At 45.7% G+C, this 11,868-nt stretch overlaps 1 protein-coding gene across 3 annotated transcripts; it reads right to left on the bottom strand.

The window, feature by feature from the left end:
• Nucleotides 1-4,650: 4,650 nt before the first annotated feature.
• LOC121672623 lies at nucleotides 4,651-11,404 on the bottom strand. Of its 3 annotated transcripts, none has more exons than XM_042045352.1 (3): nucleotides 11,307-11,404; nucleotides 9,290-10,334; nucleotides 4,651-8,235 (listed from the first exon to the last, which is right to left on the bottom strand). In XM_042045352.1, exon 3 carries the CDS (start codon nucleotides 7,722-7,724, stop codon nucleotides 6,372-6,374), a length of 1,353 nt encoding a protein of 450 aa, XP_041901286.1. In that variant the 5' UTR covers nucleotides 7,725-8,235; nucleotides 9,290-10,334; nucleotides 11,307-11,404; the 3' UTR covers nucleotides 4,651-6,371. The 3 variants fall into 3 exon arrangements, with proteins under 3 accessions (XP_041901286.1, XP_041901284.1, XP_041901283.1); XM_042045350.1 differs by having other exon boundaries at nucleotides 10,114-10,334; XM_042045349.1 differs by having other exon boundaries at nucleotides 4,651-10,334.
• Nucleotides 11,405-11,868: the final 464 nt, after the last annotated feature.

The raw sequence follows: 11,868 nt of genomic DNA, 5'->3' as shown, positions 1-11,868 counted from the left end.
TGTACCAGGAGACAACCATAACTGGACAGCATTCCTCCAAATTGCTCTTGTTGAAAAAGCAGAGGTTAATGAGGCTACTGAAATAATGACTCTGAGATGATACTAAATATGGCAATGATGAGCTCCGCTCATGCAATACGAGACTAATGAGCATCTTCAAAGGCGACAGAACATAGAAAATGGATGGTCCCTAAAGGAACAGAACATCAGATTTAGGCCATCCAAGATAGCATTTGCTCTGAGAAATGCTAAAATGGTGAAATCTGATTCTGGATTACCAGCATGAGGGCTGGGAGCAGCTAAAGCCCCTAATGCCAGAGGAACCATGCAGGGACTCTAGAAGCCATTAATACATTGACCACGAGAGAAAGGCTGCTGTGAGGGTGCAGTGAGATTCAGGCTATGGCAGGCATACCAGTAACAATGAACTCTTCCTGCCTGGTGAGGCTGTGCAGCCTCCCAGAGTGATGTCCCCAGGCCCCTACCACTCCCAAAGGAGTCTGGAGAACAGGAACCAGAGGCAGAGCCATCCCACACAGGCACTGCCTGAGGAAGGAAAAGGCTGACGATATAGCAAAGCCCAGAGAAGTAAACTGGAAAAAGTCCAAAGCCAACACTGATTTGAGACAGGATTTTTGGCAGAGAAGCTCCCAAAGCAATAAGAAATTATCACCACACACATATATTTCATGTATTTCATACTGAGGCACCTGGTAGTCTTCTCAGAGGCCTTAGACAACAGGCCTCCCAAATGAGTTTGTTAAAGAACATGGCATTGCACGTATGTGAGCCAACTTAAATAATAACTGCCTGCTGCTTTTGCATGATAGGAGTCACTGCTTGGTGTTGAGCTCTGAGGAACCACCAGAGCAGGTGATACTCAGCTTTGCCAGTCATCACTGGACTGTGCTTCTATTCTCACAGGGAGATCATCCCTCCAGCTGTCACCAAATAAAACATATCTTATATATATGTTATATATAGTTATAGATTCCTTATATATTCCTTCCCCTTTTTGCTGCTTCTCTATCTACCCTTACAGGCTCCTCCAAAGAAGAAAAGCAAAATACATACATAGCTGTATTCAGAACCCATAAAAAACTCACAAACACATCACATTTTACTGGTTTCCAGTAGCATGTATTTCTTGTTTTCCTTTTTACAAGAATTACAGAGGAGGAAGAGGCTCAGCTAAACTTTTATAGCCTGGCAAGTGCAGGGAAGAAGCTCAGAACCTGAGATACATGGAAAGGCATGGAGTCACAGGACTGCAGGAACATTGATGTTGGAGGGGCTTTGGGAGGCATCTAGTGCAACCTCCTGCTCCATGGGGTCAGGGCACTCTCCATTCTGGTCCCGTAAACATCAGTGGTGAAAAGTACCAGTGGTGTTTCTGGGCAGACTGCTCCAATGCTTAATTAATCTGACAAATGAGTCAATAATTAAATAAATATCAATGGGGACATGCTGACACGTGATATCAGAGCAGCTGCTATGTGTGTGGCTACACTCTTAAGGGGAACCATTCCAGTCTTCTTACAGTATGTTTTTAATTCATAGACATGTGCACAGAGGGCAGATTTTAATGTATTACCAGGGCTAACTTGTCATTGGTACTGAATTATATTCTTGCTGTAGTTGGAAGGGATGTATTTCACCTAAGCTTGTCCATTCTACCTGTAAGAGCTAAAGTCAGAAAGCTTTATTACTGTGTTGGGAAGTAATAAAGGTGTATAGACCAACAGAGAAATTATTGGTGTGTAACCCTGACATTTGTAGCTGTGTTTTTTCCCAAAATTCCCCACCCCAGCCAGAAAAAATCAGGTTGAGCCAACATGGGGCTCCCACACCCATGCCTGCAGCCTGGACAGTACATGAAACAACTCTGCCAGCATGCAGTACCTCTGTAAAAACACCAGGTTTTGTGAAAACTGTTTCGCATTGCTAGGGTAGATTGCAAAATTTGCAACAGGTTGTCAGTGAAAACTGAAACACGTTGTTATGCAAAGGCACTGCTGAAACCCAGAACAAAGTGAAAGAAGCCAAGCACAAGTTCCTTGTGCTTGTACAACTTGGTGGATGCAGGAAGGCACAGGCTGGCCTGGAGGTGTAGAAGACCAGTGTTACAGTCAGCAGTGTCTGTTTCCAGACGGTGAATTCTGTTCATCTAGGACCCTTCGCTGCTAGTGGGGGAAGTCTTTCCAGACACTGGGAAAATACTCAAAATCTGGAGACAACTGTGTGGTGTTACATCATCACAGCCCCTGTTTCTTACTGGACTTGAACAATATCTTGAAGGTAATGAGTCTTCTTTCCCATTTCTGTGATGTTTCTCTTCCCATTATCTCCCTTTTCCTTTCTATTGCTAATTATCCTTTTTTTTTTTTTTTGAGCATTTCTAATAACTAGTGTTATTCTGAAAGCCCAAACAATTTATCCTGAACTTCTCAATAAAAAGGTATGGATGTATTATGTTTATTTTGTTGGGTTTTTTGTGGTTTTGGTTTGTTTGGGTTTTTTTTCCTATTCTTAAAGTGACTTCTGAGCATGCAGAGTCATGATGAAATGCAGGAAAATATGGACATCACATATTGTAAAGTTTTCTAACCTTGAGGGCAAACAAAAAGTATTCAAAGCTAACTGCACTTAATCCTCATTATTTTTAAGCCAATCTCATGCTACTTTGTTGTCTACTTCACTGTATTTTAATGCCAGGTACTGCAGTAACTAGCTAAAAAGAGCACTCATCCAGGGGTGTGGAAAAGAATATGCCAGCCAGATGTCGTCCCAGGCCAGAAAATGAAGCAGCACAGCAGGGAAAACAGGCTCCAGGTCTGAGCTGCCTGGTGCAGTGCCTGCTGGGCATTGTGCCAGAAAACAGCCTGAAGCAGTTTTCCCAGTTCTCACTCCTGTTCCCTCCTTTTTTCAGCATGTTAGATGGTTAGCATCAACGAGAGACCTTTTTAAGCAAAGGGATTTATTGAATACAACAGGAAGCAAAGGGAAATGACTTTCCAAAAGAACAAGGGAGGAGAAATATTTATGAAGACAGAGTACTCCAGAGCCCCTGTACAGCCCAGACCAAGATTAATATTTTGCACACCATGTTGTTAGATGAGAAGCCCAGGGATACCTCCAAGCCCCCCAATCCCTCCAGTGTCAAGTGAAGGTCCAGTCAAAGACATTGATATGTGCCATTTTGTAAAGGTTTTGGGGTTGTCACAGAAGGAAGAGACAGAGAACCAGAAGGGCTGAAGCACCACGACCCAGGACTTCACTGCCTGACTTAAGGACCAGACATGTTACCAGAAAAAACTCTACTTGTATGCTACAGCTGTGAGAGATCAGTAGGATCCTTTTCTTGGGACCGGTCAGAAAGTTTAACTCGGAGGAGATCAGCAGATGCATTACTCAAACCAGGTACAATTTCTGTCTCCACACATGTCCAGCCACGTGGCTTGGTGATCCTGGCTCTTTTCTTGTGGCAGGGATTAGTCCACCCTGTGTCCAGGCCAGCTCCATCAGAACTACCACTTGTCCCAGTATCCCAGTTATGTCCCCTTTACGAGACAGAAGCAGAAATTTGTCTGCTGGTCTCAAGACTTCATCAGCTTCATCAAAGCATATTTGATGCTCAGCCATATTTTTACCTGGGCTATCCAACATGTTAAAATCGGAGATGAATCACTAAGAATGTGGTGCCATGGCTGGTTCATGTCAGTCTAAGCATGAGCTGCTATCAAGAGGAGCAGCCCTGCCCTCCCCTGCACGCTCCCATCACCTCTCCAGTGTCAATACCGGTGCTCATCTGTGTGCACAGTCAGCTGCACCACTGAGCTGGTTCAACCCACTCTATGGCCACATGATTATCAGTGCCAAAATGCATTGAGGAGCACCAGCTTGGGGACTGAAAGGGAAGTCTGTAGTGGATTGACATATCTTGTTCAAGCACCCTACACAATGACTGTGTGTGCAGAGTAAGTCTGGTGCATCCTGATCCCTTTGGTGACACTGTGCATACACTGGACAACCCACTCAGCACTCACACACGTGGTCCAAAACACCTCACATGTGTCAGTCATAAAGGACACTTGCTGTGAAGTCCATCTCTGTGTGACCACCAAGACCACTGAATATGCACAGACGGTCCTGGACAAGTCTGACCACTCAGCAGGATGTGCTGGATGTGCCCATTGCTCCCTAGGCATGGCAGGATCTCTCATTTATCTATGGGAAGGGCAGCTCCTCCTAGGACAACACCACCTCCACCCATGATTCTGCCTGCAAATTCCCAGATTTCCCACCTGTAGTTGACTGTCCATTCTCAGGGCTGTCCTGAAAGCAATTGCTGTGGCATCAGGTGACTCAGATACAGGGGAGTCAGCTGTAAATGCTACCCAAGATAGGGAAGAGAGATGACTTTGACTACAGAGGTTTTTCATCTGACAACAAAGCCTTCCATATATTTGGAAGTTGAAGCTACTCAGATAAATATGACAAAAATGTGTAAGTAGGAGGGTCGTTCATTTTTAGCACAGAGCAAGCTGCCTCCATTTCAAGGCAATATTTGGCCTTGATCGAGGCATTTCTGAGTGCACTGGTATCTGTACAGAGACTGTGTATCACTGTAAGATAAACAAAATTGCCCAATTAAAATTAATAAAGAAATGACATTTATTATGCCACCGAAATATCGGTTTCAAACGCCACGATCAAGAAAAGCAGCTTCGAGCCTGGGGTCAGAGCTGGGTGAACACGCATAGATCTGATCTCTATTGCACCAGACCTCCCAAGTTCACAGTGCTGCTTCGGCTGGTCCCTTCTTACACAGTTTTGGGGTAGAGTCCGAATTAATTCTGTTCTTCTCCTATTCATGAAGTTTTCTTGTCCCGGAGTTGGGCTGCACAAAGCCTTTCCTGGGTCTGATGAATTGTCCATCCTGGGTGATGAGTGGGCTATTTCTGCTGATGGATGGGCCATCTCTGGTTCCTGGAACAGTTATTTTTAGTTCCCGGAATGTCCGATTCCTTATCAGATGCGATGTAGATATCAGAGTGTGGTGATCAAGTCGTCATGGTGCAAATGTCCCGGTGATAAGATCCAACCCCACCTAGGTGGAATCCTCACTTCTGGTGAAAGAAATACTTTTAGTGTTGTGAAATTTTTCTCTCAGCCAGGCTGGTGCAGGGATTTAGAAATTCGGTCCCTGTAGGGTCTAATTACATTTCAGTTTTATATATAATAGCACGAATTGCATATTTTATTTATAACAATTCCCCCCCTTTTTAGATGGAAACATTAATTCGTGCTACCTTTTGTTACTTAAAAATAGAAATACTATTATCCAATACTACAAATATAAAGGTATGAAAATTCAAACAAAAGAATTCTTTTTAGTTATAGCTATTTAGTTTTTCTTGTAACTCTAGCTTTTCCTCCTTAATCTGCTTCTCAAACTTCATCAGAACCTCAGCAGCTTTACTATTTGCTTCTCCTTCTTTTAATTCCATGATTTTAGAGATTTTATTGTTTTTGCCTAATCCTCCAGCAGCTAGTTCCAGGTCCATGGGCATCGCAGCTATTTGCATACCTTGCACTACTGAGTGTATTAATCTGATAAAACATGGTATCATGCAGGGTATGAATATCACCCCGGCCACTGAACAAAGTATGAAGAATGCTGCTTTCTTCCACCATGTACCATCAAATAATTGTTCCCACCAAGATGCTTGTAAGATGGAATTCCATTTTTGGACTGGAACATGTGCCACCTTTTTGATCTCAGCTGCGAGGTCCCTGATGGTCTCTCCATAGTCATCAATTTCTATGCAGCATTCTGATTCATTGAACTCCCCACAGACTCCCCCTTCCTCAGCTAACAAATAGTCTAATGCAATTCGGTTCTGGTATACAAAGGCCCGCATCTGGGAATGTTGTTTAGCTAACAGTTCTAGTGCATCCGAGGTATGATTCCAAACCACTTCTACTACAGCTTGGAGCCTTATGAGCCGACTGAGTAAATAGACAGGGGTTCTATACCCCCAGCTCCCATCCTGTGCCCAAGTTGCTGGGCCATAATACTGGATTATTCTTTCTGCAGGCCATTCTTCTTCACCCCATTTTTGACTCCCACCTGCTACAGGCAGTGTTTTCTTTATCCCCCTTTTCTTTCGGCTTAAGGTTTCGTATAGAGGGGCTCCTAACAGGCCACTTTCTGATCTGGGGAGTGTAAAGAAAGAAGGTCGAATCATACCTAGAGTGCATGAACCTTTCCATTTGCTGGGCAGTTTGCTGTATGCCTTTTTGCCACATATCCAGTATATACCATCAGGGGCTTTCCATTTTATTCTCGTATTTGCTGGTTCTCTCCACTATTCTTTTAAGTCCTCTAAGGATTGGTAAGGGTTAGCTCCAGATTGTTTGTACCAGCAAAGGTTAACTCGACTATTCCAATCACAGTTTGCTTTTCTTTCTTGACTCCAATATCCTGCAGGGGGTTCTGGTTGCCAGATTTTACTTTTGTTATTTGAATATATTGCTAGGGTGGATATACACGGAGTGTATCCCACAACCTCAGTATATTCACTTCCTTCCCTGCTGATGCAGATTATTCCTATTACTCGTGGGTCTAGAATCCAACCTTCAGGCCTCTGTGTAGTCATTGAGGACTGATTTTTATCTCTTTTTAGAAGTTGTTCTGGAGCTAAGCCTTCACCCTTCCAAGGCCATTTTTCTGCTGATTTCAGCCCCCCACATATCCAACAGTTGCATAAACCTAACTCAGTAGCGATTTCTTGCATTAACTCTATGAACAAGTTAGTGTTAGGGGCTGGCCATTCCCAATCATTATACTGCTTTTCTAGCAGGTCGTATTGTTTGCTTAATGCCAATAGTCTCTCTTGTTCTATTCTCTTTTTTCTTATTTCTGATTCTTGTCTCTTGAGGTCTAATGTTACCTGTTTCATAGTGTTTTCTGGGTCCATGCCATCCTTGTTCTTAGAAAAGCAAAAGGTGTTATCATATTGCAAGCATGCCCTGTCATCATTTTCCTCAAGGAGGTCTAGTATAACTGGTTCGTTGCCAAGGGGTGATCTGTCTTCGTACCTTAAATTTTTCCCCACCCAGTAAGTTTTTCCATCCATCAAGCACATGCTTAATTTTGAATTATCATAACATAATTTGTTGATCTGGGAATAGGCTACGGAGATAGATTTTTTCTTCCCTCCAACCCATACAGTATGATTACAGTGGTCACAGATTGAAACCGGCATTTGGTCTAGATTTCTCTTATGTCTCTTATAGTATTGGTTTCTAGTTTTGAAAGGAGGAGCTTCTGACTTCCTTTTCTTAAACCTTGCATTTTGAGATAAGCATTTAATTTTTCCTTCTAATTCACAAATTTGAAATTGAGTGCCATTCAGATCACAATGTTTGCCATTTCCCTTGCAGTTCTCTGGGCTCTGATGTGTCTCCTGTTCCTCCAGGAGGACCTGCTGACACAGTTCGCAAAGACTGTCAGCTTTTTGGCCCTCTCTGGGGGACAAACCCTCTAGTGGTGTACTATGTGTTAGGCATATGGTCAGGCTCAGAACCATCAGGAACCCCCATAGGTGTATCCCTCTGCCTTTGCCTTCGCCCACTGGAGTGCAGCCAGTGGCGAGGTAAGCCATCTTCTTGGCAGCAGGAATATTCTTCTGGAGTCCTATGGCTGGACCGAATAGCATACCTTTTCTTCTATACGTTCCACCTAGAGAGCTTTATTGTGTTTGATCTGCAAGATACTTTTGATTGTTTTTCCGGCACTCAACTGTTAGAATTTCTGCTTGTGCACCCAGTTTTCCCCTGACCCCCTATTTATATATGGCGTACCACTCAGGGGAATCTAGTTCCAATTTCCCAACGTTAGTAGCAAGGGTTAAGTATTGGCTAGTCAGGTCTTGCTCCTCCTCCAAACCCTTTGTACACGGGCCTCTGGGCTTATCTCCTCTGTGACAATGAGCAACCCAAATTTCCTTACAATATTCACACTTGAAAGAGACAAAGGGATAACATTCACAACCAATTACATTACAACTTATCTGATCCCTTCCGGTCATTTGTTGGGTCTGTGAAATTTTATTTTTAAATCTCCTGGTGAAGAGGTGATCCTCCACTCAGGTGTTCCTTCCTGGACTTTGATTTTCTTCACTCGAGAAGCGTGTGTCCAGCCTTTCTCTGCCGTCCGAATTGCGGCGTCTGTAGTGAGGAGGACAAGAAATGGACCCTCCCAGTGAGGAGTGAGAGGGGTTTCCTTCCATGTTTTTATAAGAACTTTGTCCCCCGGCTGTACCTTGTGGATAGCAAATCCCAGGGGGGAATGTTGTGTCACCAGCCCACATTTCCTTAACTCCCATAAATTTTTATTGATTGCTGTCAGATAAGGATGGATTTGTCCATCCTCTATCCCAGGATGCCCTACTGGCATTCCATGTTCATAAGGCATCCCATACAGCATCTCAAAGGGTGACAGCCCTGTCTCTGAGTGTGGCATAATTTGGATGTTTAGGAGGGCTAAGGGAAGACACTTTATCCAGGACATTTTTGTTTCTAACATTAATTTTGATAATTTTTTAGAGTTTGGTTCATTCTCTCGACCTGCCCTGAGCTTGGAGGGTGCCAACGGGTGTGATATTGCCATCGAATCCCTAGTGCCTCAGCCAATTGCTTAATAATTTTAGAGGTGAAATGTGTCCTTTGATCTGAATCTATGTAGTCTATTATACCATATTGGGGTATAATTTCTTCTAATAATATCTTTGAGATTGTCTGGGCTGTTGCCCTTGAGGTAGGGAAAGCCTCCACCCAGTGGGTTAGTTTATCAACTAATACCAACAAATTTTTATATCTTCCGACTGTAGGAAGCTCAGTAAAATCTATTTGGATCCTTTCAAAAGGCCGATGAGCAGCAGGACGACTTCCCAGTACTGCCTGCCGGGAGTTAGCCCGGTTTTATTCTCTGGCATATCATGCACCCCTGTACCTCTTGCTTTGCTTATTCATAAATACCCTTACATCTGAAAAATTTAAAAAATTGATCTGCTAGGGCCCTTGCCCCCCAATGAGTTTGCTGGTGCAGTCTTTTTAGAATTTCTCTACTGTATTCCTTTGACAGCAGCTCCCTCTCATCCTGTAACCTCCACTTACCTTTTTCTTGTTTGGCTCCTATTTTTACGTAGTCTTCAATCTCCTTTTTGGAGGGTCGTGGGGGCTATTCTCTGGGTTCTCCTTGCTCGACCTCTGGGGTACTTACCTTTAATAATGCTGCGTTTTTTGCTTCTTTATCAGCTAGATTATTTCCTCGGGTCCGGAACTGCATCCCAGTCTGGTGTCCCTTAACATGCACTATTGAGATCGCCTCTGGCTCCCTGACAGCTTTCAGGATCTGTTTTTATTATTTCCCCATGGATTAATCCTCTCCCTCTGGTGTTAATTAACCCTCTTTCTTCCCAAATTTCCCCAAAAGTGTGTACCACACCAAATGCATACTTGGAGTCTGTAAAAATAATTCCCCCTGTTTTCTTTTTTTTTTTTTTTCTTCCGTTAGCCAATGTCCCAGGTAGTCTACCTCGGGTTCAGTGAACTGGGGTTTTGATTTGGAGACTTTTAACCCCTTGTCTCCTAAGAAATTTAACAACCTTATAGTGGCTTTTTTTTTCACATCCCTTTCTGCTGGTCCAGCCACCAGCAAGCTATTCACGCACTGAGGCAGCCTGGCTCTCCGAACAAAACCAGCTGAGCAATTGCTCAAGAGCCCGACCAAACAAGCTCGGTGAGTCCACAAACCCCTGAGGCAAGGAGGCTCACCCGAGCCCCTGCCCCCAGCAGGTTCCCAGATCCCCCCACCGAAAAGGGAAACAATCCCAGCTCTCCTCTGCCAGAGTACAAGTCCAAAAGGCACCTCTCAAGTCTACCACACTATACCAGGTATCTGAGAGGGGGTGCCACCCAGCAAAGTGCACAGATTAGGGGACCGTGGGGAACAGCACCCCAGCTATTACTTGCTTTAGTCCCTTTCTCCCTTCTATAGGAAGAGGATATTGTTTAACCCTGTGCCTCCTGAAAAATCAAGCTTACCTCCAAAGCCACCATCAAATCTCTTCCTAACAAATTGTAGTTCGCCTCTTCAATCAACAAAACATTCCCTAGGCATGTCCTGGTTTCAGATTCGAACTCTACATTTTTAATAACCGGGACCTTAAAGGAATCCTCTTTTTCTCCGACCACCATTGGGGTATCTTTGCTTCTTGTACATCCACTCGGCAGTCACTGAACGGTGGTTTGTTCAGCTCCCGAGTCTACAAAAAAATTAAGTTCTTGCTTTAAGGGTCCGACTTCTAATTTTATCAAGGGCTTCCTGGATCTTAAAATTGAGAAGCCTCTGACAGTACTAGACGTCCTGAAAGATTTTCTCATCTTTCATCCTTCTCCCATGAATCAACCCCTTTTTCTTCTTGTGTGCTAAATATTTGAGATCTGCTCAAACTTTGGTGTTTGCTTCTCCTTTAAGAGAAACGGCAGAAGCGTTCGTTTCCAGGGGAGCGGTGCAGGCGAGGGGGGGGGCGGGGGGGGGGGGGGGGGGGAGGATCCTCTCCGGGGCTGACTCTTCCAGGAGAGGGGGGGAATAAGCGGGAAGTGCCGCTGGAACTGGCAAGGGGACAAGCTCCTCTGATGGACACCAGAGCCCGGCGTGGACCCTCTGCACAGGTCCACAGCAGCCACGGCGGCAGAACTCTGCTGCTGGCTGGCCCGGCGCAGCCCGTGGGGCCGCAGCCGGGTTCAATGGAGCTGTGTCAGACAATGCAGCGGGGGCAGGGGCCGGCGGAACGGCCGCGGACATCGGGACCGGGGCCGGAGCCGAGACTGGGGCTACCACCGGGGCCGGGGCAGGGGCACGGGCAGGAGGCCGTAAGGGGATGCTGGGCTGCCGCCGGACCCGCAGGGGCTGGAGGGGGCGGCGGGAACACCGGGGCCACCGGCGGAGCTGCAGCCGCTGGGACAAGCGGCGGAGCCGCGGGCGGTGCCTGAGAGCCGGGACAGGCGGGACCTCGGGCTCCGGGAGCGGCGGCGCAACAGGAGCCTGGGCTCGGGGCTGGGGGGGGGGGGCAATGCTTCGGGACAGTCCCCACAATGTTCCAGCCTAGGGACTATTTCTCGGGATTTCAGGTATCCCTTGTTCCTTCCCACCCCCTGATTCTTCTTGGAGTTTTCTCGGCATTTTACTCTTTTTCTGTTTCATCTTAAAGAGAGATAAAAAAATTACTTCTTACCTGGACTTTGCGCAGAGTCCTCTAAGTTCCTGAATTCGGTACCGTTTCGAATTTGTATTTAATCTGTTACCGGTATAGTAGCCCTCGCAGAGGACCGGTCTGGGGGGTTTTCCTCCGGTAACTGCTCTCGAAGTTCTGACTTTTACCTGGACTAAATATGTCCGAGACTGGGGGGGCTTACCAGTCCTTGAACTCGAGAAAGGACGTACCCTTCCCCCTAGCCATCCTGCGACCGATCCCCCGAATTTCTCGATTTATTCGGGCTTGACGTGTGGAAAAGAATTAGGTTTTTCTTTGGCTCCCCCGTGACCGACCTCTTCCCTCGCGGGAGAGAGGAACTGCGATCGTGGGGCCCACACTCGCTTTGTGACAATATCACGTCTCACACACACGCTCGGTCGCCCTCACTCAACCACGCAATACTTACGGTCCGTTTTCCTGCGCGGATTCTTCGTGCACGTAGATTTTTATGAGTGAATTACCCTGCCGCGGCTCCAGGGATCCCACCCTGGGTCCCCCCCCGAGTTCCCTGAGAGCTTGTTTTATTTCCTTTTCTCGATCG

Source organism: Corvus kubaryi, unplaced genomic scaffold, assembly GCF_017639235.1.
Source record: "Corvus kubaryi isolate FWS band 111438036 unplaced genomic scaffold, C.kubaryi_AGA036_p1.0 63389, whole genome shotgun sequence".
NCBI lineage: Eukaryota > Metazoa > Chordata > Aves > Passeriformes > Corvidae > Corvus > Corvus kubaryi.
The sequence above is the reverse complement of the archived record's forward strand: the minus strand, read 5'-3'. Positions and strand labels throughout refer to the sequence as shown.